At 51.2% G+C, this 25,266-nt stretch overlaps 4 protein-coding genes across 4 annotated transcripts in view; 3 read left to right on the top strand and 1 right to left on the bottom strand.

Annotated features, from left to right (window-relative positions):
- Window positions 1-238: 238 nt before the first annotated feature.
- IER3 (immediate early response 3) lies at window positions 239-1,453 on the top strand. The gene is made up of 2 exons (XM_060023352.1): window positions 239-919; window positions 1,019-1,453. The coding sequence occupies exons 1-2, from the start codon at window positions 299-301 to the stop codon at window positions 1,277-1,279; spliced, it is 882 nt and encodes a 293-aa protein (XP_059879335.1). The 5' UTR covers window positions 239-298; the 3' UTR covers window positions 1,280-1,453.
- A 981-nt stretch (window positions 1,454-2,434) lies between these two features.
- On the top strand, window positions 2,435-14,103 carry FLOT1 (flotillin 1). Its single transcript, XM_060023351.1, has 13 exons — window positions 2,435-2,607; window positions 2,941-2,997; window positions 3,297-3,372; window positions 3,462-3,552; window positions 3,779-3,922; window positions 4,060-4,179; window positions 4,266-4,361; window positions 4,574-4,726; window positions 11,563-11,744; window positions 11,903-11,948; window positions 12,059-12,196; window positions 12,446-12,610; window positions 13,730-14,103. Exons 2-13 carry the CDS (start codon window positions 2,955-2,957, stop codon window positions 13,757-13,759), a joined length of 1,284 nt encoding a protein of 427 aa, XP_059879334.1. The 5' UTR covers window positions 2,435-2,607; window positions 2,941-2,954; the 3' UTR covers window positions 13,760-14,103.
- Window positions 14,104-15,729: 1,626 nt separating this feature from the next.
- Window positions 15,730-19,394, bottom strand: TUBB (tubulin beta class I). The gene is made up of 4 exons (XM_060023354.2): window positions 19,156-19,394; window positions 17,636-17,744; window positions 17,253-17,363; window positions 15,730-16,966 (listed from the first exon to the last, which is right to left on the bottom strand). Exons 1-4 carry the CDS (start codon window positions 19,210-19,212, stop codon window positions 15,909-15,911), a joined length of 1,335 nt encoding a protein of 444 aa, XP_059879337.1. The 5' UTR covers window positions 19,213-19,394; the 3' UTR covers window positions 15,730-15,908.
- A 1,627-nt stretch (window positions 19,395-21,021) lies between these two features.
- MDC1 (mediator of DNA damage checkpoint 1) overlaps window positions 21,022-25,266 on the top strand; it is a 13,899-nt gene continuing 9,654 nt past the window's right edge. The window contains exons 1-4 of the mRNA XM_060023355.1: window positions 21,022-21,296; window positions 23,960-24,101; window positions 24,676-25,056; window positions 25,142-25,211. Coding sequence (XP_059879338.1) covers window positions 21,276-21,296; window positions 23,960-24,101; window positions 24,676-25,056; window positions 25,142-25,211 — 614 coding nt within the window. The 5' untranslated portion in view covers window positions 21,022-21,275. The remainder of the gene's footprint in view (window positions 21,297-23,959; window positions 24,102-24,675; window positions 25,057-25,141; window positions 25,212-25,266) is intronic.

The raw sequence follows: 25,266 nt of genomic DNA, 5'->3' as shown, positions 1-25,266 counted from the left end.
GCAATTAAATTTGTTTTCTCCTGTTAATCTGTCCTATGTCTAATTATTAGACCAGCCAAAGAAACTAGAAGGAAAGGAGAAATTTTTCCGCCTCTACAATGTGGTGTGTGTGTGCTTGTGTGTGTGTGTGTGTGTGTGTGCTTGTGTGTGTGTGTGTGTTGTGTGTGTGCGCTAAAGCAGGCAGGCTTGTGTCTGTCTGTGTGTGCTAGGGTGTTCATTTCTCTTAGGCATCTTGGTTGTTTCTGTAGTGACTTCCCTCCTAGGCTGTGTGTTTTCCATGTTTCCTACAAACTTGTGAATGTGCACCTGTAACTGTGGTTCCTTGACTTTGCTGGGTCAGTATTGTAGTAGGATGGGCAGACTTCCTTATGTAAGCCTTCCTGCCTCTCCAGAGATGGGGCTTGTGGCTGAACCTTCTCAAACTGTCTGTGAGCCCCTCTCCAGCAGCCACATGTCCCGACATGTGCCCGCAGTCCGGAATTTTACCCGCCTCCACTCACAAATCACACACTCACGACACACACTTAGGCGCCTACGGTTGCACTGGCCAATTCTCCACCCCCTCCCTTTGCTTAAACTTCGGAATTTCCAGCCGACCGGCCAACCGCTCCCAGCAGCGGGTGGAGTTGAGAAGGGCCCGCCCAGTTCTCGGGGTACAAAACTAGCTCTGCAGGACTGCGCGGCCACTTGTCCTTCAGCTCTGCGCACAATGTGTCACTCTCGAAGCTCCCTCCCCACCATGACCGTCCTGCGGGCTCCGACCTCGGTCCCCTCCACCAGCCCGGGACCCCAACGGGGCTCCGGCCCCGAGATCTTCACCTTCGATCCTCTCCCGGAGACCGCGGTGGCCCCCGCTGCGCGCCCCAGCGCCTCCCGCGGGCACCGAAAGCGCAGCCGTAGGGTCCTCTACCCACGAGTGGTGAGTGTCGCCGAAGTGGACAGCCCGGGGGAAGAGCAGGGCGAACCGCCGTACGCCGGGGCCCCGACCTGACCTGTTGCCTTTGTTATCTCCCCACAGGTCCGGCGTCAGCTGCCAGTCGAGGATCCGAACCCTGCCAAAAGGCTGCTCTTTCTCCTGCTCACCATCATCTTCTGCCAGATCCTGATGGCTGAAGAGGGTGTGTCGACACCCCTGGTCCCGGAGGACACCCCCAGCGCGCAGTCCCCCGCGCCCACCGTTGTGCCCCCGGTCCTCGAGCCCCTTAATCTGACCTCGGAGCCCTCGGACTACGCTTTGGACCTCAGCACTTTTCTCCATCAACACCCTGCCGCCTTCTAACCGGACTCTCCACATCCCCAGAAGAATCTGAAAAACCAAGAAACACTGGGTGTACCTGGTGGGAGAAAGAGCGTATCCCAAACTGGGACTCCCAAGGCAACTCGCACTCAGAACACTACAGCGGAGATGCCAGCCCGAGCCTGGGAGAGACAGGCACCGACACGCCGGGGCTAGGCCGGGTGGCAGGAGACTTACCCGGCTAGGCCGGGTGGCAGGAGAGCGTCGTTATTTCTCATTGCTCCTAATAATATTTATATGTATTTATGTATGTCCCCCTAGGTGATGGAGGGGTGTATGTAATATTTATTTTAACTTATGCAGGAGTGCGAGATGTGCTCCTTGCTGCAAATGCAGATCTCTGGGTATTTATTGGGCTCTGGGGGATTGGTGGAGGCCGGCGCCCAGAACTGAGCGAGGCTGGGAAGAGGGATGGAGGAAACCCGGGTCCGAGAAGGCGCCCGGGCTGGGAGTCAAGGACGGTGGTGGGTCGTAGTAGGTTTAGCAGGTGACATACTCAGCCCTCCAGCATCTCAACTCGCGGGTCTACTGTGTGAGGCTTCGGCGGACCGTTGAGAATAAGGTCCTTGGCCTTCGATCTCCTCGAAGTTGCCCCCAAGGGGTGGCTGCGGGGTCGATGGGCTGTCAGGGGGTGGCTATGGGGTCGCCCGGTATGTTCTGTGAACACAAATAAACTTGATTTACCGTCAGCAGTCATGTGAGTGTCTCTTTGCAAGCCATGGTCCCCCATTCCTCATGGCCTTCAAGCGCCTGGGCCGGAGGAGCCGCGGCCAAGTCACCAGCGGGCGCTCCTCCCCGGGCCCCTGAGCCCCTTTTTCCCGAGTCACGGAACCCAGCAACCGGTAACCGGATGCTGTCGTACGTTGCCCAGTCTGCGGTTTTCCCAGTTAATTCTCGCGGGGCAAATCCGAGGTGAGTCAATCTCCCTTGCCCCGCGGTGCCAGACCCACTGAGGTCACGTCCCGTGGGGCGGGGCGTGGAGCGGCCTGGCTAGGGCTCCGGACCCCGGAGGGGCGGCGAATTGGGGGTCGCCCCATCCGACCCCGGGCTGGCTCGGCAGCCCGGGTGAGCCGGGGCCCGGGCGGGCTGCGGACCGGAGCGCGGCCTGCTGGGAAAGGGGCGGGCCGAGGGGGCGGGGTCGCGTCTGCCGCAGCGACAGGGTGCGGCCTGGTTGGGGGCAAGGGTGCGAGCGCGGGCCCAGCTCCCAGGCAGGCTGTGCGCGGGCGGCCCCTGCTCGGCGGCTCACGGGTCCCCTGCGCGTCCCCGCCCTGCCCCGGACCACGGCCACGCCGCTGCCCGCGTCCGGGAAGGTAGGTGGGGGGTGGGGTGGGGAGATGGAGTCGGGCTGTGGAGGAGCAGGGACGGTGGCGCAAGGGTCTGGGGGTCTCCAAGGGCCGGGAGAGCTTTATCAGATAAGGGAGAAACCGTCGTCACTGAAGGTGGGGTGCGGCAAGGGGCTGGGAGTCGCTGGGTGACTGCGAAATTTCACAGGGTAAAGCCTTAGCGGATCCGTGGGCGCGGAAGGGACGGGGCCGCATTGTCTGCAGGCGGGGCGGGACTGACAGGAAAGCGAAAGGGTTCACTCCTGTGGACTCCACAGTGCCCCTTGCTATCAGCAAAGGCTTTCTCTCCCCCTCCTCCAGCTCCAGCCTGAGCCATGTTTTTCACCTGTGGCCCAAACGAGGCCATGGTGGTCTCCGGTAAGTATTGTTCTCTGCTCAGCCAGTGACCCCCAAGTCCCCGCAGAGGTCCCTTCCCCCTCTCCCCACCAGCTCCCCAGCGCCAGACCTTCTGCCCACCCCAGCCCCATGGTTGCAAGCCACCCACTTGTGGTGATTCCCTGCCTCTATCCTTCCAAGGCCTACACTGCCCGCTGCTCCTGCCAGCGCCCAGATTTCTTCGTGGGGATTGCTTCCCCCTCCCTTCCCCGGTCGTCTTCCACATTCCAGCTCCACCGTGGCCACCGGCCACCGCAGCTCATTGTCTCCTCACCTTGCAGGTTTCTGCCGGAGCCCCCCAGTCATGGTGGCTGGAGGACGTGTCTTTGTCCTGCCCTGCATCCAGCAAATCCAGAGGTAGGTTGAACAAGAGAACTAGGGAAAGGGAACTCCCGTTTTCTCTCTTTTCTCCTTTTCACACTGTCCACCCCTTCTTTTTCCCCTAGGATCTCTCTCAACACACTGACCCTCAATGTCAAGAGTGAAAAGGTTTACACTCGCCATGGGGTCCCCATCTCAGTCACTGGCATTGCCCAGGTGAGGCTTTCAGAGCCTTTCCTTCAAAGTCCACTCCCCTATCACCTTCTCTGTCCCCAGACATTAAGAATCTTCTGACCATGGCCTTCCCTACCTCTTGCTATGGAGAAATTTCTCTGCTAGTCTCAGCTTCTCCAGGGATCCCCAAGGCACTTGACTCTCCCAGCTTCCTCCCTGTCTTCATGAGACCTTCACCACACCCTCCCTAACCCTATTCTGGCTACAGGTGAAGATTCAGGGCCAGAATAAGGAAATGTTGGCAGCTGCCTGCCAGATGTTCCTGGGCAAGACGGAGGCTGAGATTGCCCACATCGCACTGGAGACGCTGGAGGGCCACCAGAGGGCTATTATGGCCCACATGACTGTGGAGGTGGGCCTGAGGGCAGGGAAAGATCTGGAAGGGGTGCCAGAGTGAGAGGGGCCTAAGGACCGAGCTAGGCTGTAGGAGACAGTGGTCAGAGGATCTGAGAGCTTACATTCCTCTTTCCCTCCATCTTGTTATCCTAGGAAATCTATAAGGACAGGCAGAAATTCTCAGAGCAAGTTTTCAAAGTGGCCTCCTCAGACCTGGTCAACATGGGCATCAGCGTGGTCAGCTACACCCTGAAGGACATTCACGACGATCAGGTAAACCTAGGCAGTTGCTTCTCCCTGCTTTCCTGCTCCCATCTTAAACCTTCCCGAGGACTGTGATATCTGCAACTCTCCCACAGGACTATTTGCACTCCTTGGGGAAGGCTCGAACAGCTCAAGTCCAAAAAGATGCTCGGATTGGGGAAGCGGAGGCCAAGAGAGATGCTGGGATCCGGGTGAGAGATCTGGGGGTTGCTTGGTCTCCATGGGCTTATTGTGCACCTGGTGGAAGAGGGGATGGCGTGGGGGCTGGTGGAGCAGGGTTGGCAGAGGATATAAATGAGGCCGGGCCTGGGGTGAGGACAGAGGAGCTTGGTGGAGATCAGGCTCTCTCCCTGGGGCCTTCCTCTCCCTACTCTGACTCCCTGCCTGATCTCTGCATGCACAGGAAGCCAAAGCCAAGCAAGAAAAGGTGTCTGCTCAGTACCTGAGTGAGATCGAGATGGCCAAGGCGCAGAGGGACTACGAGCTCAAGAAGGCTGCATATGACATTGAGGTCAACACCCGCCGAGCACAGGCTGACCTGGCCTATCAGCTTCAGGTCAGAGCCCCTATGCTGGCCCGGTGGCCAGGCTGGACTTCACTCCCTCCCCGTTCTTCTCAGGCCACCACTCTCATATTCTAACTCTGATCCCCTTATTCTGGCCCTCCATTTCTGACCCAGCTCCTCCTTATGAGGAAGATTTAAAAGACCTAAACGGGGCTTCCCTGGTGGCGCAGTGGTTGAGAGTCCGCCTGCCGATGCAGGGGACACGGGTCTGTGCCCCGGTCTGGGAAGATCCCACATGCCGCGGAGCGGCTGGGCCTGTGAGCCATGGCCGCTGAGCCTGCGCGTCAGGAGCCTGTGCTCCGCAAAGGGAGAGGCCACAACAGTGAGAGGCCCGCGTACCGCAAAAAAAAAAAAAAAAAGACCTAAACGTTTCAGCTGAAAAGCAAAGAAAAGGCCTAGAAAGGATACCCTCTATAGGGCTGATCACGGGCTTGAGGCAGGTTGTGCCCTGTGCCAGGGCACCTGGATGAGGGGGTGATCCAGAGCTAAGATCCAACCAGGCTCCACATCGGGCCTGGGTGAATGGGTCTGCATCCACCCAGAGGAAGGGGTGCCTTTTTCTAATTTGCACAGGGGTACTCCATGGGCCCACAGCAGCCCTGGTGATCACAGAAGTGTGTGAGGAAGGAAAATGTGGGCTTTGAATCCCACAAAATGAGACATGGGGGCCCTTGAAAATGCAGGGAGGTGTAGTCGATCCTCATCATTTGTGGATCCCATAACTGAGAATTTGCCTCATCACTAAAATTCATTGGTTACCTCAGAACCAGTATTTTTTGTACTGATGACTATTTGCAAACATGCGCAGAGTGGAGAAAAATTTGAGTTGCCTGATATGTGCTTCCCAGTTGAGGTTGAACAAGAAGATGTTCTGCCTTCTTGTTTCGGCTCCTACTGTAAACAGTGTCATTTTCATAGTATATTCACTGCCACATTTTTTGCACTTTTGTGCTTTTTTTTGGTGATTTCAGTTTAAAATGTCCCCAAATGTAGTGCTGAAGTGCCGTCTAGTGTTCCTAAGTGCAAGAAGGCTGTGATGTGCCTGATGGAGAAGACGTGTGTTAGATAAGCTTCTTTTAGGCATGAGTTACAGTGCTGCTGGCCATGAGTTCATTGTTAACGAATCACCAGATATGTTACATATGGTGTCTTTAAGCAGAAACACATAAAGCAAGGATATATAGGACTTCCCTGGCGGTCCAGTGGTTAAGACTCTGTGCTTCCACTGCAGGTGGTGTGGGTTCGATCCCTGATCGGGGAACTAAGATCCCACATGCTACACATCTTGGCCAAAAAAAAAAAGATATATATTGACCTGTTTATCTGTTGTGACCAGAGGCTCACAGGAACCTATACCTGTATTTCCCTTAGGAACAAAATAAGTGTTTTGTTAATTCAGTGTTCATGGCTACTTTATAAAACAGAACTACCATAAATAACAAGAATCAACTGTACTCTGAGACCTTTACCCAAAGGGTAGCAATATTATGAAATTCATTTTTGCCAAGAGTTGGTACAGGGTGAAATTATGAAATGCAACACATCTTTAGTTATGACGTTAAATCCCTGGATGGCTTGACAGGTACCTGAGTGTGGCATAGTACTTTGCTACTCAAAGTGTGGTCTGCCTCCCAGCAACATCAGTATCCCTGGGGAACTTGTTAGAAATACAAAATCTGAGGCTCCAGCCCAACTGACCAAGTCAGAATCTGTATTTTAACAAAATTCCTAGGCGATTCATGTATTGATAGACATTGGAGTTTGAGAAGCATTAACATAGTGGAAAACACCAGCTTGGACGGGACTTAACCCACCCAAGGATAAGGTCCTTAATCTTCTTCTCAACATGGCTTGTCTGCACATCAAAGGGTTGGGCTGGTTTGGGTTCTGTTCAGCTTTTATTAGTTCCTCATTTTGTGCCAGCCAGGCTTTGTGCTAGGTGCTGGGGAAATAAGGATTTGCTCAACAGGTATCTGTTAAATGCCTGTTATGTGCCAGGCATTGTTTTGGAGGTGAGTATATAAGTATGAATGAGACGGAATAAGATTCCTGCCCTCATGGAGCTTTACGTTATAATACACAAAACCACTAATAAGCAAATAACCTTCACTGGCTCAAATTACATGAAGTGCTATGAAGGAAATACATAGGTGGTACTTTACTGGGGGGATACTCTATTAGGTCGGGGGTGATCAGAGGAAGCTTCGGTGAGGAAGTGATACATGAGATAAATCCTGAAGATGAGAAAGAGTCAACGATGTAAAGAGTTGTGGGCCAAGAACATTCTAGTCCAGTGCTGTTCAAATAGAACTTTCTGAAATGATGGAAATGCTCTATATCTGTGCTGTGATGTTGAGCACTTGTAATGTGGCTTTTGTGACTGAGGAACTGAATTTTTAAATTTTTTATTTTGATTTAAATAGCTATATGTGGCAAGTGACTAGGTAGGGGACTGGCACATGCAAAGACCCTGATGTAACAAAGAGCTCGGCGTGTCCCAGGAACAGAAAGGAGGTTTCTGATCCAGTATGGCTGGTGTGCTGTGAGTAGGGAGAGGCAGGCGGGACCAGGTTTACTAGGGTTCGAGTGGCCGTGATGGAGACTTAGAAGATTCAAAGCACAATGGGAAGCTATTGGAGAACTTTAAGCAGAGAGGTGCTCTGGTCTAATTTACATTTTCACAAGGATCAGTACAGCTGTTATGTGAAGAATTGATTGATTGTCAAAAGAGAAGAGAAGAGGGCTTCCCTGGTGGCGCAGTGGTTAAGAATCTGCCTGCCAACACAGGGCACACGTGTTGGAGCTCTGGCCCGGGAAGATCCCATATGTCGTGGAGCAACTAAGCCCGTGCATCACAACTACTGAGCCTGCGCTCTAGAGCCTGCGAGCTGCAACTACTAAAGCCCGCGCGCCTAGGGCCCATGCTCCGCAACAAAAGAAGCCACCGCAATGAGAAGCCCGCGCACCGCAACAAAGAATAACCCCCGCTCGCTGCAACTAGAACAGCAACAAAGACCCAATGCAGCCAAAAATAAATAAATTAAAAATTTTTTTTAAAAAAAAAGAGGAAGTGGGGAGATGAGTTAGAAGGTTTTTCAAAGATGATGGATTGCATAAATGCAGCTACTTGCACTCCCTCTTAAAACCTTACTAAATCCACATAAGGTGATTAAAGAAAAAAAAAAGTTGGAGAGAATAGGAACAGAAGCAACAGAAACCATAGCATCATTTTGGACGCTGGAAAGCTGTGGTAATTGACCAAGGAGGTCTGAGACAGCTGAGCCCAAAGCCGAAGGGGAGAAAACAATGAAATGATCTGAGGCTCAGGAGCTGGCAGCACCAGGGGCCTCTGGAGCTGTGACGAAGACTGTTGAAATAAGGAGAAACAGGTGAAAAGTGACTTCTCAGAGCGCTCTGGCTCCCTGCCTCTGGGTAATGCTCCCTTCTCTGCCCCAGTAGACTTCTGGGGGTTTATTATCTGATGAGAGTAAACCAGAGGGCATGACCTGGGGCCAGCCAGACACAGGTGAGGGCCTAAGTACTTAACCAGTAACAGGCCTGAAGAGGCTGTCTGCCTTTTTTTTTTTTTTTTTTTTTCGGTACGCGGGCCTCTCACTGCTGTGGCCTCTCCCGTTGCGGAGCACAGGCTCCGGACGTGCAGGCTCAGCGGCCATGGCTCACGGGCCCAGCTGCTCCGCGGCCTGGGGGATCTTCCCGGACTGGGGCACGAACCCGTGTCCCCTGCATCGGCAGGCGGACTCTCAACCACTGCGACACTAGGGAAGCCCCTGTCTGCCTATTGAATACTGAATAGTGACCACTTCCCCTAACCACTCACCCCCTATGGCTCTCAGAACCCCCATCTTCCAAAGAAGAAATCAGAAGACTGCTCTGGGGAACATGACCAATCCAACATGAAAGACTTGAAGATCCTGAATCTGAGGTTCCTCAGCAGATGAACTGCCTAGGTCAGCCTAGATTGAAGCTCAAAGCCAATGAGCCTCACCCACATACCCAGAGTTTCCCTTCAGTGTTTCAGACCTTCCTCCCTGTGAGCAGACAAGCAAGGAATCCCTGACATATGAGGGATCCTGCAACATGGAAGACAGGCCAAAATCACAAGCAGAGCAAAGCAATTTGAAGGATACATACTATGCAGGGAGAAGAAAGCTTAAAAAAAAAAATATCCTCAGTGATAAGAGAGTAGTTCACATCTAGGAAATCAGGACATAGAAAACAAAAAAGAGCTTTTAGAAATTAATAAAATGGAAGAACTGAAAAAAAAATCATAGTGGAAGAGAAATTCTAATAAATTTCCCAGAAAATAGGACAAGACAGATGGAAAAATTGGGAAAGAATATTAGAGGCCAGCCCAGGAGACCCAACAGAACAAAGAAAACAGAAGGAAATCATCAGTGAAAAGATTCGGACATGTTTATGTGACTTTCTGGATTGAAATGGTCCACAAAGTGCCCAAAACAGTGAATGAAAAACATCTACCTTGAAGAACATCACTGTGAAATTTCAGAACACTGAGAATAACGAAAAGAACTAAAAGCTTCCAGAGAGAATGAACGGATCTCAAGCAAAGGGTCAGGCATCAGAATGACTTCAGATTTCTCAAGAAGCTGAAATACCCTGGAACAATGCCTTAAAAATTCTGGTGGAAGATTAATAACAACCTAGTAACCTGTACTCAACCTAATCGTCATTCAAATAGAAGAGTGGAGTGAAAATCTCAGAGAAGCAAGATCTGAAAAACCTTATTGCCCACATACTCTTTCCTTTTTTAAAAAAAATTTTTGCTGTACGCGGGCCTCTCACTGTTGTGGCCTCTCCCGTTGCAGAGCACAGGCTCCGGACGCGCAGGCTCAGCAGCCATGGCTCACAGGCCCAGCCGCTCCACAGCATGTGGGATCTTCCCAGACCGGGGCACGAACCCGTGTCCCCTGCATCAGCAGGCGGACTCTCAACCACTGCACCACCAGGGAAGCCCTCTTTCCTTTTTTTTAAAAAAATTAATTTTTGGCTGCATTGGGTCTTCGTTGCTGCACGTGGGCTTTCTCTAGTTGCCGTGAGCGGGGACCACTCTTCGTTGCGGTGCGCGGGCTTCTCATTGCGGTGGCTTCTCTTGTTGCGGGAGCACGGGCTCTAGGTGCGTGGGCTTCAGTAGTTGCAGCTCGCGGGCTCTAGAGCGCAGGCTCAGTAGTTGTGGCGCACAGGCTTAGTTGCTCTGCAGCATGTGGGATCTTCCTAGACCAGGGATCGAACCTGTGTCCCCTGCATTGGCAGGCGGATTCTTAACCACTGCGCCACCAAGGAAGTCCCCCACATACTCTTTCTGAGGGAGCTGCCGGAGGTTGAGTCTGAAGAAGAGAGAGAAGGAGTGGGTAGGCTCCAACACAGGAACACCGTGATGCTGCATATGGGGGCCAAGAGCAACTAGTCCAGTTTGGAACAGGTTTGAACTTTTAGGGTCAAAGACAGTACAGGGTGCCACATCCAGAAGCACCCTTCCTCTGGAGTGAACAGATGGGTGTTCACTGTAAAGGCAGGGGCACCGTCTCTTGTGTTGATGAGCCCCACAGGGGAGATGGTGCACATCTGAGCCAGAGCAATGAGGCAAGAAGTGTGTTCCTCCCCCGAACTCCTCACCGACATCTTGGCAAGAGCCTTCTGATCCCTCTACTCTGCAAGGGATAAGAAAATGAAATCTGCCTAAGAGGAACTCTATGTATACATGTTCTTGTAGTTGCTTACAGTATCCCGGAAAGGATACACGACAGGCTGCTCACGGTGGTGGTTTCAGGGAAAGTGAACCAACCAGGTGGCTTGAGAAATAGGTGGGAGGAAACCTATCACTGTTTACTTTTTTTTTTAATTTGGACCACATACAAAAGATAAAAGTGACACACACACAGCCCCCAAAAAGAAAGTTGGTGAGAGAGAGAAAAAAAAAAAGTTGGTGAGAGAACTTTTCAGTAGTTGACAGTGGCTTGCACTAAGGTAACCGCCACACAGATGGAGAGAAGTGCATGGATTTGAGCGTAACTGGAGGTGGAGGATGGCTACCATGCACTCAGTGCCCACCAGGTGTTCATACTCTAGAGGGAGACTTGGTGGAGAAACAAGGTGATAGGAGTTCAGTGGAGGGATACTTCACCTGGCCTGAGGGAGAACTGCTGGGTTCCAGCCCTATCCAGCCCTGAAGCTGAGACTACGTGGGGAACAGCCCTAACTGTTGGTATTGGCTCTGATAGGGAAGATCAGGCCACCCCCCATCGCTCCTCAGGCCATGCCTTGGATCTGTACGGGAAACGGACTCCCTTGGGCAGGCTGAGCCCACTGGGACCGCCTTCATGTGCCTGCTCTATTTTTTTTTTAAGTTTTTTGAATTGACACAGTATCAAGTCTTTTTTTAAAAGTTATTTATTTATTTTTGGCTGCGTTGGGTCTTTGTTGCTGCACACAGGCTTTCTCTAGTTGCGGCGAGGGGGGGCTACTCTTCATTGCGGTGCGCGGGTTTCTCATTGCGGTGGCTTCTCTTGTTGCGGAGCACGGGCTCTAGGTGCGTGGGCTACAGTAATTGTGGCCAAGGCACGTGGGATCTTCCCAGATCAGGGCTCAAACCCGTGTCCCCTGCATTAGCAGGCGGATTCTTAACCACTGCGCCACCAGGGAAGTCCCCCTGCTTTTCTTATGGAAAAAAATGACTATCACCCCTTTTGTACCTATATGGAAGGCCCGGGAGCCCCGGCCCTAGCTTCCCTGCCTGCTTCCTGGCCGCTTGCTCTTCGGCTCTGACTCTGAGCATCCCTCCTTCCCAGGTGGCCAAGACGAAGCAGCAGATCGAGGAACAGCGGGTCCAGGTGCAGGTGGTGGAGCGGGCCCAGCAGGTGGCAGTGCAGGAGCAGGAGATCGCCCGCCGGGAGAAGGAGCTGGAGGCCCGCGTGCGGAAGCCGGCGGAAGCCGAGCGCTACAAGCTGGAGCGCCTAGCAGCGGCAGAGAAGTAAACACCCCTTCCTGGCCCCTTGCGGCTCCTTCAACCACCTGGGCGCCCCCAGACGAATTGCTGAGGCCTTCTTTACCTGTACTCCTCCTGTGGAGTCTTTCTCCCAGAGCAAGGGCTCTTCCTCAGCTCCTCCCTCCACTCCCTTCTCTGCCCAGGTCCCAGCTGATCATGCAGGCAGAGGCAGAAGCCGAGTCCGTGCGGGTGAGTTAGCAGATGGCTCTTGCCGGCTTGTGGAGGGAGTGGGATTGTGCTGGGATTTCTTGTCCTTGACTACCGCCATCAGTACCCCAGGCGTCCTGTACCCTCCTCAGATGCGTGGGGAAGCGGAGGCCTTTGCCATAGGGGCCCGAGCCCGGGCCGAGGCTGAGCAGATGGCCAAGAAGGCAGAGGCGTTCCAGCTGTACCAGGAGGCTGCTCAGTTGGACATGCTGCTGGAGAAGCTGCCCCAGGTCTGGGGGTCGTGTGGACAAAAGCAGAGGAGGGACAGGATGAGGGAATGAGGGGTGAAGGAAATGAGGGTCTGGGGGAGAACCAGGCTAGGGGCCATAAATTCGGGGTGAGAATTACAAGCCAGTGACCAGAGTGAGGAAGGGTGATCCTCACAAAAGTGAAGGACAAGGATCTTAAAACCCAGAGTAAGGAGTCTTAGGATGGGTGTGGTCAGACCACAAGTGCTGAGTGGGCATCTTACCTACCAGGTGGCAGAGGAGATCAGTGGTCCCTTGACCTCGGCCAATAAGATCACACTGGTGTCCAGTGGAAGTGGGGCCATGGGGGCAGCCAAAGTGACCGGGGAAGTGCTGGACATCCTGAGCCGCCTGCCGGAGAGCGTGGAGAGACTCACAGGCGTCAGCATCTCCCAGGTGAGGGTTTCTAGGGCGGGGGCTGTGGAGCCGAATCGCCAGGTTCTTACGGCATGTGATGCAGCGGGCCTAGCATGGGGCCAGCACCCAGGAGGCCTGGGGGGCCACTGACATTTATTAATTGCTTTCTGTGTGCCAGACACAGTGCTAAGCTTCTACACAAATGGTTTAAAAATATTTTTAGATCAAACTTCCTTTGGGGTATGTGGGGTTTTACAAAATAAAGAAACTGAACTTCCAGTTTAGCCCATGTCATACAGCTGGTGAAGCTGGGCTTCAAACCCAGGCCAGCTATCTCTGGAGCCTGTGCTCTTGGTCACCCCACGGGTAGAAGGAACTAGCTGCAGCCTGTTGAAAATTAATTCCAGGGCATATCACTGCTTTTCTTGGTGCCTGTTTATTCACCTGTAGATTATGGTAGAGATCAGAGAGTAGGACCTAGAGCCAGACTGTTTTGGTGTGAATCGTGGCCCCAGTGCATGGTAACTGTGACCTTGGACAAGTTAATCTTCTCTGCACCTGTTTCTTCACCTTAAAACTGGGTTAATAAAAGTAACTACCCTGTTGAATTGTTAAGGGGATTAAATGAGTAGATATTTGCAGTGTTTAGAACAGTGCCTAGCATGTCGTAAGTACTATATAAGTGTGTTAAAGGACTTCCCTGGCAGTCTGGTGGTTAATACTCCACGTTCCCAATGCAGGGGGTGTGGGTTCGATCCCTGGTCGGGAACTAAGATCCCGCATTGTGCACAGCCAAAACAACAAAAACAAAAAGAGTGTGTTAAATAAAAAATGCATATATAAATAAAAGCACCAGACTGAATCAGTGACCTTCGAGCTGGGTTCCTTGGAGTCTCCTTGAGGTCTGCAGTGGATAATTGGGAGCTAAGGAGGGCCTGTGCAAGCAGGGATCTGGCTCCCTTCACCCCTTTGCAGTAAGTAATTCATTATTATACAAGAATCCAAATGACTGCTTGGCAAAGGGGGTGAGGTAGGGTACCAGAAAAAACTAGAGTACTCATGGAAGTATGCATCCTCCCTGCAGCCTGTTCACCCAGATGGGATCCTGGGAGAGCAGGGCACCTGGTTCCCATAGTCATCACTGTTGTCTTTTGCCAGGTGAACCACAAGCCTCTGAGAACAGCCTGAGCCCTCGACCTTCGCGATGCCCAGCCTCATAACTCAAGTTGCCTGAATGGTCCCAATACTGCATGCACTTCAGCTGGCTCCCCAAGCACATCCTTTGACAGCGGAGTTCCACCGCTTGTCTCTCCTCGCCAAAAAGCCCGTCCCTTGCCTTGGAAAGGGTTGCTCCCTTTTCCAGCCCCATACTGCAGACTGCCAGTCCCATGCCAGCCTTCTGATGATCCCACCCCCAACTTATTTAACTTAATCTACTGTCTGAGCCTGTTGTCCAGAATTCTTCCTTGACCAAGCCTTGAGGGGTGGTCTGCAGGTTCTCAACTTTGCCAAATAAATTGCTGTTAATAAGTACTGATACTTATGAACAGTTAATATAGCAGAACTAATTCAAAATGAATGCTAGAATGTAGCTTTTGCCTTTGCCTTCAATAGGCTTTTTACAATGGGAGAGGCAGTAGCTACTTGTATGTTAAGTTATAGAATTAATCCCCCTCCCAACCCTGAAGTTGGTTATAGTCAGCAAAGCGTGCTGAAGTGGAAGCAATATCAATAACTGCATTCGTCCCTAGAATTACTGAAAACACGGCCAAGGGAAATTGTTACATTTGTTCAATTTCCAGGGCAGCTTTTAGACTATTGTGCTCCTTGAAGCATGAGGTATTGGATGGAACGGTTTAGAATGGGACCATGGTGTGACGTCCCTCACTAGTGATTTTTTGCCTTAGGCTGAGAAAATCCACAGCATTACAGAAATCAGCATTACCCGTAACAGAAAGGAACCCTGGATGCACTGTGCATTTGAGATCCTTCTGGAGCACTGTTAGAAACAGACTGCTGGGGTCCAACCCATTCTGGTTCAGTACATCTGGGCAGGATCGTTCAAGGGGATGCTGATCTTGCAACCACTTGACGTTCATCTCAGTTCCCTTTTCTGTCCCTAGATCCTGCATCTGGGCCTATACCTACCCCAGTTGCTAAGACAGGTGCAGGTGCTGGGTACCAGGGATTAAGGTGTAAGGATATTCTTCTCATTAGTTTATGGGAAGTAGAATGTATCATATAACTGAACTTGAGCCCCATGCCTCCACGAGCAATCTTTCCCTGAATGAGCACACATCTCACAACTTTTTTTTTCAATTCCCGTTTATTTTTGGCTCTTGGGGCAATGTCATCTTTTCAATATGAAAAAAAGCAGCAAGTTCAACACAATAGAAATCTGAAGTGTAGAATAGGACAAAACCAAGGGTAGGGGGGAAGGCAGTAGCAAAAGTAAGAGATGAGGTGTTGCCAAAGGATGGAGAGTGTCCTGTCCCCTCTCTGGGGAATGACATTTACGTGGTAGCACATAGCTTTCCATATAGGTACAGAAGGAGTGATAGTTATTTTTTTCCATAAGAAAAGATAGGGCTGGGGAGTGGCTTTCTGGAGGCTTAGAGACTAGTCTCCCTTGCTCCTCTTGACCCCCTTTTCTGACCAGGGGAAAGGAAGGAATCCAACATTACGAGGGAGGTAAAGTGGAAGAGGGGAGGATCCCCCCCTTGACAGGGTGGTGGCCAGAACCTTGCAAAGGAAATAGCTCAGAACAGAGCTTGGAGGGAGATTGAAAATGGAGATAATACTGTTAACACCTCCCCAGAAGCTGAGAGGAGCAGAGAGCTACCTGGAAACTAGGACTTCAATAGCCTGGATGCCCCTCTCCAAAACCCCACCCCTTCCCAGTAGGGACTTCTACCTGCTGCTTCGTTTCCTTTCCCCTGGGCTACCACATGGGCCTAGGATGGCGGTCACCTATCCGGATTATCAGCACATGGTTCTGAATGGGATTTGATGAGACTCAGCTTCTTGAGAGTTTATCTTGAAAACAGAGAGGGAAATGTTAACTGGACAGATGGGAGGAGTGGGCACCAGAAGGAAATACAGGGTTACCCAGAATGGCAGAAATCTAGGTTCCCCAAAGTGGAAAGAGAGAGGAGACATTCAACAAACAACAGATATTTATTGAGCGCCTATTATGTGCCAGGCACTGTTCTAGAACCCCCCCCCAAAAAAGAAAAAAAAAGATAGGCAGAAAACGCGAATTCTGAGGGAGAGGAAAGGGGCGGCTGAGGAAGAAGGCAGAGGGGACTGAGAAGCCTGAGGTGGTGGGCACTCGGCCTTAGGCTTCCTCTTCGGCCTCCTCACCGAAATCCTCCTCCTCTTCTGCGGTGGCATCCTGGTACTGCTGGTACTCGGAGACGAGGTCGTTCATGTTGCTCTCAGCCTCGGTGAACTCCATCTCGTCCATGCCCTCACCTGTGTACCAGTGGAGGAAGGCCTTCCGGCGGAACATGGCAGTGAACTGCTCTGAGATGCGCTTGAACAGCTCCTGGATGGCTGTGCTGTTTCCAATGAAGGTGACCGCCATCTTGAGGCCACGGGGTGGGATGTCGCAGACGGCCGTCTTGACATTGTTGGGGATCCATTCCACGAAGTAGCTGCTGTTCTTGTTCTGCACGTTGAGCATCTGCTCATCGACCTCCTTCATGGACATCCGCCCACGGAAGACAGCAGCCACGGTGAGGTACCGGCCATGGCGGGGGTCACAGGCAGCCATCATGTTCTTGGCATCGAAGACCTGCTGGGTGAGCTCCGGCACAGTGAGGGCCCGATACTGCTGGCTTCCACGGCTGGTTAGAGGAGCAAAGCCAGGCATGAAAAAGTGGAGACGTGGGAAGGGCACCATGTTGACTGCCAGCTTGCGGAGGTCAGCATTGAGCTGGCCAGGGAAGCGAAGGCAGGTGGTGACACCACTCATGGTGGCCGAGACGAGGTGGTTCAGGTCCCCGTAGGTTGGCGTGGTCAGCTTGAGGGTGCGGAAGCAGATGTCGTAAAGGGCCTCGTTGTCAATGCAGTAGGTCTCATCAGTGTTCTCCACCAGCTGATGGACGGACAGGGTGGCATTGTAGGGCTCCACCACGGTGTCGGACACTTTGGGTGAGGGCACCACACTGAAGGTGTTCATGATGCGGTCAGGATACTCTTCACGGATCTTGCTGATGAGCAAGGTGCCCATTCCAGAGCCCGTGCCCCCGCCCAGCGAGTGGGTCAGCTGGAAGCCCTGCAGGCAGTCACAGCTCTCAGCCTCCTTCCGAACCACATCCAGGACCGAGTCGACCAGCTCGGCCCCCTCTGTATAGTGGCCCTTGGCCCAGTTGTTGCCTGCCCCAGACTGACCTGCAATGGGGTCAGAAGGCAAGCTTGGTTAGTAAAGTGTGGAAGATACATGGCCACATTTCTGCTTTTCAACTTTTGGAGTAATGCCAGTGGATGTATCTTCTCTCCCTCCCCTGTGGTACACCTGTCGCTCCCCCCCAGTTTACTATTTAAAGCAGTCACTACCTCTATCCTCCGTTAGATTTCAAAACACAGCCCTGTATAAGTTCTTCAGTACAATCATTTCCTAACTCTTGCTGCACCCAAATAACTTGAACAAGTATCTACTATTTTCTGTGTAACTCACCAAAAACAAAGTTGTCTGGTCTGAAGATCTGACCAAAAGGCCCTGAGCGAACAGAGTCCATGGTCCCGGGTTCTAGATCCACCAAGATAGCACGAGGAACATATTTGCCACCTACAGGGAATAAAGTAGCGTTGTAAAAACTGACCGACATATAGGTAAATATTTTGGGGCGGGGAGGCAGCCGGGGACCCAAACTTGTGATTCCAGGCACTGCCACCAGGTGGCAGCAGAGCCACTTTTGAGCCCCGATGGGGGAAATGAAGAAACGGCTCCAAAGGGAGAGAATGGATTCATTCAAAGGGGATAAAGGGTTTCCCAGGGAGGCAGAGACCCCAGAGAAGTGGGAGTGATGGGACCCGTGATTCACGGCCTCCTGCCCTCACCTGTGGCTTCATTGTAGTACACGGAGATGCGGTCCAGCTGCAGGTCGCTATCCCCATGATAGGTGCCGGTGGGGTCGATGCCATGTTCATCACTGATCACCTCCCAGAACTGCCGGGGGAGAGCAACGGGTCCTCAACAGCTCAGGTTGCAGCCAATTATACGCCCTCTACCGCCATTTTAATTTCAGATACGCCTGTGGCGGGCCCTCCCCTAGGGCCTGGCATTCCTTCTGCCTGCCACACCCTTCCCCTAAACACCTGCACACGCGGGAAAACTGCAGCTTTCACTGCTTGGGATGTGATGAGATGCTGTGGAAGGTCCCGGCGATCGCAGGCACCGAGGTGGGTAGATGGAGGCGGCCGACTTGCTCGGAGAAGCGCACCTCCCCGCCCCCCCCCCTCGCAGGGCACAAAGAGCTGGGGGCCGGAGAAAGGAGCCACTGCCGCAGGCGCCCACCCCGCCCGGCACGTGACCGCGGCGCAGGCGCGCGCGTAGGCGCCGACAAAGGGAGGCACCGCGCGTGGGCGGGGCCGGAGCGCAAATTCCGCGCGGTAAGGGCGGGACTTGGCTCGGGCTCGCGCGCCCCCAGCGGGCTGGCCCGGCCGCATTGTCCCAGCGCGCCAGGGCGCCCGGGTCCCGCCCTTCTGCTCTAACGTAGCAGCCGCGCTTCCTCCCCGCCCCTCCCCCGCTACACTGTAACCGCGCGCAAAGGAAAAAAAAAGCCTCCCCCTTGGCCTCGGAATTTTATTTCTTCTCTAGCTTTTAATTTTAACCCCCTTGCTTTAAATGAGGTTTTTCTTCCTTTGTCCTACTCTTTGGCCCTGAGGAGCCCTTTTAAAAAAAGCACTCCCCCTTTCCCCTAGCTCTTTCTCCATATCTGTTCACGCCCTAAAAGGGTCTCGGTTAAGGGCAAATGAAAGAAACTGAAATTAGTCCAGCACATATTAGCCTTCCATGCACGAAAAACTGGGGGACCGCCCCTTGGGGATCGCGGGTGCCCGGAGACACCTATCTTTCGTAAAGGATATCGCGTACTGCAGCCCACCCTGGCGCATCGCGTCCCCCACATTTGGATCTGACCTCTCTGCAGCTGCCCGCCAGCCTCGCCCCTTCCCCCTCCGGCTCAGCCCTCCGAAGCCCCGCCAAAGGGGATGCACATGGGGAAAACCTCATCTCGCTTTGTCTCGGGCCGTTTCCGCATCTCCCTCGCTCCCCGGACCGTTAGCAGATGCCCTTTTTAAGTAAAATTTTACAGAAACTCGGTTTTCCCGCCCCCTAAACCTGAAGGGTGCTTTTAACAGCTTCCCCAAAATAAGCCTGCCAAGAAAAATTCCCCATTTTTCAAAAGCAAATCCCAGCTTTGCATAATACAAATGTGTATTATATATACATACAACTTTTAAGGGGTAAAGCCTGACTAAGAATGGAGGATGCGAATGTCCCACAGCCATTCGTCATAATTTACCTGGATTTTTTTCTTCTCAAAAATAAATATAGTCAAAAGGTTAAAAATCCTTACCTTGGCACCGATCTGATTGCCACACTGACCGGCCTGGATGTGCACGATTTCCCTCATTTTTAAAATTTATTGTAATCTTTTTGCTCGCCTCACAAGTGTGTACGGGGCAAGAAAATGATACGTAATTAGTTTTTCTCTGCTGCTGGTCGCAGGCTGGAAGGATGGGACGGGGCCCAGAGGTTGGAGCAGCGAGGTCCGAACTCGGCGGCAGGAAGGTTCTGAGAGGGAGAAAGGAGAGGGGAGGGCGCGGGAGGAAAGGCGGGCAGGGCGGGGCGCGCGTGCGCGGGGGCCGGGAGGCGGGAGAACGCGCCCCGCGAGGTGGTGGGGAGACAAAGCCTCACCGAGGCTGGCCCTGATTAGTCCGTGCTGGTCATGTATCAGACGTCCATTGGTCCCTGCTCGGCGGGACGAGCGCAGTCCTCCCTGGGAGTTGTAGTCCTCTATTGTTGTCCACGCTGCAAAATGAAAGAACGAATGGGTGGGTACTGGGTATGGGGGTTTTGGTTTGGGAGTTTTTAATGAAAAATGACCTTGCGCAAGAGTTCCTTCCTCTATGCCTGACTTTTCTGGTATAAAAAGAGAGTAGTTTACGGATACAGAAATTGGGAACCCGGGGGTGCCAGGCGTTGGAAGGTGGAGTGGGGGCACGCCCTGAAAGCTCCCCGCTGCGGTAGCTCTTGGGAAGACAGGACTGCTTAGCTCAGCGAAAACTGGGGAGAAATGCGGCATCCTGATCTGCTATCTAACAGCTGGTCCTTTGGTGACCCAAGGCATGAACTTCAGTAAACTGCTGCTCCCCCAGATACCTCAGGAAGAAGGAGGGGATTGCCCTCCTGCTATTTCCTTGGGAGTTTTCTAATGATAATGTTTAGAAACAAAATTGCAGCAAGGGCTTTTCAAGATAGAGAAGTAATTGTGTGAAGGGTATGTTCAAGAATAAGTTGAATGGTTTAGAGAAGTTGATATGCCAGAAGTGTCTGTCCATGTGGGGGGTCTGGGCCTTAGAGCAGCGTTTAACACACTGTATTGTCCAGCGGAGAACTATGGGGTGAGGTACCTGATAGAATTTCAGTGTCTTCCAGCCTGCCTCTCTAGACACTGATGAAATCAGTGTTTTTTCAGTTCACTGATTTCCCTGACTAGGTGGCTGACCATTGCAACCTTCCAGGAGCCTCAGGATTGAAATAAAAGGGGTAGGGAGGTGATGGGGGAAAAACTGGATGAGCTGAAGTCTGAGTGGCATGTTTCATCTCAGGGATTAATTCAACTTGAGCGATACTAAGTGTCCACCAAACCAGGAGCTAGGGATACAAAAATGATTAAGAAGTAGCTCACTGTTCTCCAGGATCTTGCAATTTCATGAGAAGTGTATAAACAATAATTGAGTGTGGTAAGCACTGTGATAAAGGACATGTTATATCAAGGTCATCATTGTTAATTCACATTGGATTCAACACACATTTCTCAGTCGTTTTATAAATAAAAGAACAAGTTGTATAAGACCCGTCTACCCACTTAAAATAGAATGTTCATGTTTTACGGCATGATCACAATGAAAATAATTACGTATTTTGTGGTAGTGAAGAGAGTTCAGGATTTACAATTAGGGAACTGGTTTCAATTTGTCTCTACCTTACATTAGTTGTAGGCAAGTTATGGGCAGAGCTCCGATTCTTTCTATAAAACCTATTTCTGCCTATTGTAGTCAGAATGAAGTGAGATAAGAATGCAAAAGGTCTTCCTAAATTATTCATGTCTTAGTATGACATTTAATGAAATAAATGATATTTATCATCCTCGAACCCTTCAAAGAACTCGGTCAGCCTTCAAGATGGTTAACGGAACAGTTCTGTTTGCCTAGGGATCTTTACTCTTGGAGAATGACCTCAAAATGTCCATCAGGAATGTATTGTCAGAGAGGAAATGACATGACTTCAAGACGAGCTAACTCATAAGAAAATGACTTCCATTGCAATGAGTCCTCGAGCGCCACGCCTACGGGATATTTTCCAAACTGCAGCCTTCAGCCACGACTGCAACCCGCAATCCATTTTCATTTCTCATGAGTCAGCGGACTCCATGTCTGGGAGGACCGGGGAAGGACGCTCTGGCCGCACTAGATGCTTGGGGCGACGACTATGGTAAGCCCCTCTATCCGTCGCTGGCGTCCAGACTCTGTGGTCGCAATTTGGAAATCTGCGCGGGAAGTGGGCGGTGCGGTGAAGCGGCAGTGGGTTGTCCTCTGGAGCTGCCCAATCGAGGTGCGCTATTCTGTGCGCCTTCGGCGGCCTCTGATTACAGCCTCAGCCAACTGATCTCAGCCTCCCCGGAGAAGCCGCCCCTTTGAGCTGTAAGGGGGCGGGGACGGGGCGGGGCTCTGGCTGTGCCTCCGAATTGGCGGCTTGCTCTGTCGGCGTGCAGCCGGGCTGTGAAAGACAGCGGCAGGAGCCAATCAGCGAATCGGCCCCCGCCCCGCTCAGGCACTCGCGCCACCCCGGTCGCGGCCGTTACTGGTGGCGCGCGCGGGGACTCAAAGTAGGTGAGTTCTGGGGGGCCTCGCCCAAGGCTCCCCGGGTGACATCTTGGTTTTCCCCGGTGGGCGGGAGGGGCGTGCCTTGGGTACGACTGGGCGGAGGATACTTGGAAATTTGCTGCTCGGATTATAATACTCATCCTTACCTGACGCTCCTCCCTGACCTTAGGTATGAAGACACAGGGAGCCGTTGGGCTAGGAGGGAACCCATGGGATGGAGGGAGTTCAAAGGTGGTGGCCCATGGATTGGAGACGAGGGTCATGGGTACCAGCTGAGTTCGCCAGTCTTAAGAACGGAGTTAACACTATCTCCATGGAGGTGTCCTACTTTCCCAACCTGTCAACAGTTTCCGTTTAGAGTAGCATCTTTCATACTGTTTTGAGTTTTCATCTTATTTGTTCTTTAATCAGGAGGGCAGAGTTAATTTTACTTTTGGTTCAGGAATGTATCCCGAATACTTACAGCGGTACCAGGTGCGCAATAACTGTTGAATGAATATGATGGACCCTTGGGGAAAAGACACAGTTCTGCCTTGTCCAGTTCTCGGGGGGTGTGAGGCAGAAATGGAATGTAATAGTTACACTATGGTGAGAGCTATCAGGATAAGTACAAGTCCACCAACCACCGTGAAACACTTAGGAACATGGGGAACACCAGAAAGCAGAGAAGACTCCAGGCAAGGCTTTGCTGAGGTAGTGACATTTGAACTGAATTGTAAAGGATGGGTAGGATTTGGACCAGAAAACTATGAGCAAAGGGCTAAGGAGCTGGCTAAGGCCTGCAGATGAAAGGGAGCAATGTGTTCAGAGACTGGGGAGAAGGTCCATGTGGCTGAATCATAGGCTTGGGTGAGGTGCGGGTGGGACATACATTTGAGGATATGAGGTTCTGATTGTGGAGGGTCTTGCTAAGGAGTTTAGATTTTATTTTATCCTATGGGCATGGAAATCCATCAAAGAATATTAAACAGAGGAGAGACATTATCTGGGTGGTCCTGGACAAATTCCTTAATCCATCTGTATTGCAGTTTCTTTATCTGAGAAATAGAAAGTAATAATAAGGAATTCCCTGGCGCTCCAGTGATTAGGACTCCGTGCTTCCACTGCAGGGGCCAGGGGTTTGATCCCTGGTCGAGGAACTAAGATCCCACATGCCATGCTGCATGTCCAAAAGGAAAACAACCAAAAAAAAAAAAAGTAATAATAATAGTTTACAGGGTTCTTGTGATAATTAAATAAGTCAGTGAATATAAAGTATTTAGAGCAGTGCTTGACACCTACCAAGCCTCTCTTTTGGCTGTTATGATTTTTTGCAGTTTAGTCTGATCACACTGAGATGATCTGATAAAGTGTAAAAAGCATGGGCTTTGCAGCCAGAAGCACATTTATTCCTACCCTTTTCATTTACCTGCTATGTTATCCTGATTGAATATTTTTAGCCTTAGTGTCCTAAATGCCTGCCTCATGGCTACTATGCCTGATACATAGTTGGTGTTTGGCAAAAGTTATCCCAATAGTGGATAGTGAAATCAATTTAGTGGATTGCAAATCGGCATTTAAAGAATTGAGAAGAGAAAAAAACAGAATGACAACTATCAGAGTGTTGTATAAAGGCTTAACATTGTTTCTCAAAACATTTGTCTATAAATAAGCATGTGGGGGTTTTTTTGTTTTTTTTAAGATTTATTTATTTATTATTATTTATTTAATTTTGGCTGTGTCGGGTCTTAGTTGCAGCATGCGGGATCTTCATTGAGGCATGCAGGATCTTTCATTGCGGTGCCGGAGCTTCTCTCTAGTTGTACTGTGCGGGTTTTCTCTTCTCTAGTTGTGGCGCGCAGGCTCCAGGGCACGTGGGCTCTGTAGTTTGTGGCACGCAGGCTCTCTAGTTGAGGCGCCCGAGCTTAGTAGTTGTGGCACACAGGTTTAGTTGCCCCGCGACATGTGGGATCTTAGTTCCCTGATCAGGGATCGAACCTGAGTCCCCTGCGTTGGGAGGCAGATTCTTTACCACTGGACCACCAGGGAAGTCCCAAGCATGTGTTTTTGTATGTATTTCTGTACTGGGGACTCTATAATATTTATTTCTTATTCCGTATCATGGTCAAAGATATTTCTTAAATGCTTCAGAAGAATAACAACAGAATGACTGGCAGAAGGGGAAGCATCAGCCTCCATAGCTATCCAGGTTTACAGCAGTTAGCAGTCTCCTCTCTGAGGCTGTGTGTGTGACCCACTGAAAGAGGTGATAATAATGTGTTTTTTCCTCAGATCATGGAAGACACCCAGGTTATTAACTGGGAAGTTGAACAAGAGGAGGAGGTTGAAGAGAGACCCAGTGAATCTTTGGGGTGTAGCCTGGAGCCCCTTGGGCGACTGCGTATCTTCAGTAGTTCCTATGGACCAGAAAAAGGTCAGGGGTTATTGGGTGCTGAAGTACTGGTATTTCTTTTTCTTTTTTTTTTTTTAGGCCTCTTATTTCTGTGGCGAGGTAATTGGAGGCTTGCAAGCTTAGATATGCATCTGGGAGATCTGAAAAAAGGTTTTACTGGGAATGGAGAAGAGGGGGCTGATTGATCTGATTGCTCCAGGCAAGTGCCCTGGACTCAATGGGGTGCCTTTACTTTGGTAGGAGAAGATGAAGGGATTCAGATAAAAATCCAGTGAGGTCTGGAAATGGGTGGTGGTGATGTTTTGCACAACAATGTGAATGTACTTAACGTCACTGAACTGTACACTGAAAAGTTGGCTGAATGGTAAATTTTATGTATATTTTACAATAGAAAATAATCCAGTGTGGATGGATGGGGTATTGATTATGAATAATGCATTGCATATATTCTTTATTAGCTAGTTATCCTGGGGCCTTTTATTTTTCTAATGCATGGGGGGACCTTGAGTGAGTAGTGAGGTACTTAACAGGAACATTTTCCTAATAGAAGGTCAGGACTCTGGCCTTGGAACCCATATACCTCTCTAATTCTTAGATTTCCCACTATACCTTGGGAAGAATGTGGTAGGCCGAATGCCTGATTGCTCTGTGGCCCTGCCCTATTCATCTATCTCCAAACAACATGCGGTGATTGAAATCTTGGCCTGGGACAAGGCGCCTGTCCTCCGGGATTGTGGAAGCCTCAATGGTACTCAAATCCTGAGGCCTCCTAAGGTCCTGGGCCCTGGGGTGAGTCATCGTTTGAGGGACCGGGAGTTGATTCTCTTTGCTGACTTGCCCTGCCAGTACCATCGCTTGGATGTCCCCCTGCCCTTTGTCTCCCGGGGCCCTCTAACTATAGAGGAGACACCCAGGGTACAGGGAGGAACTCAACCCCACAGGCTTCTGTTGGCTGAGGACTCAGAGGAAGAAGTAGGTAAGTTTGTGTATTGGGAGGGCGGGTGAGGAGATGGGGATCGTGAGTGTAAAACTGTCAACTTACTCCTTTCTACAACTGACAGATTCTCTTTCTGAAAAGTGTGTGGTGAAAGGACCAAGGACCTCCTTTTTGGCAACAGTAGTTCCAGAGAGGTGAGTGCCAAAGGGCCAGACACCTGAGTCCTCTAAAGGAGGAGGAATCAGGGGC

This window comes from Delphinus delphis, chromosome 10, assembly GCF_949987515.2.
Source record: "Delphinus delphis chromosome 10, mDelDel1.2, whole genome shotgun sequence".
NCBI lineage: Eukaryota > Metazoa > Chordata > Mammalia > Artiodactyla > Delphinidae > Delphinus > Delphinus delphis.
The sequence above is the reverse complement of the archived record's forward strand: the minus strand, read 5'-3'. Positions and strand labels throughout refer to the sequence as shown.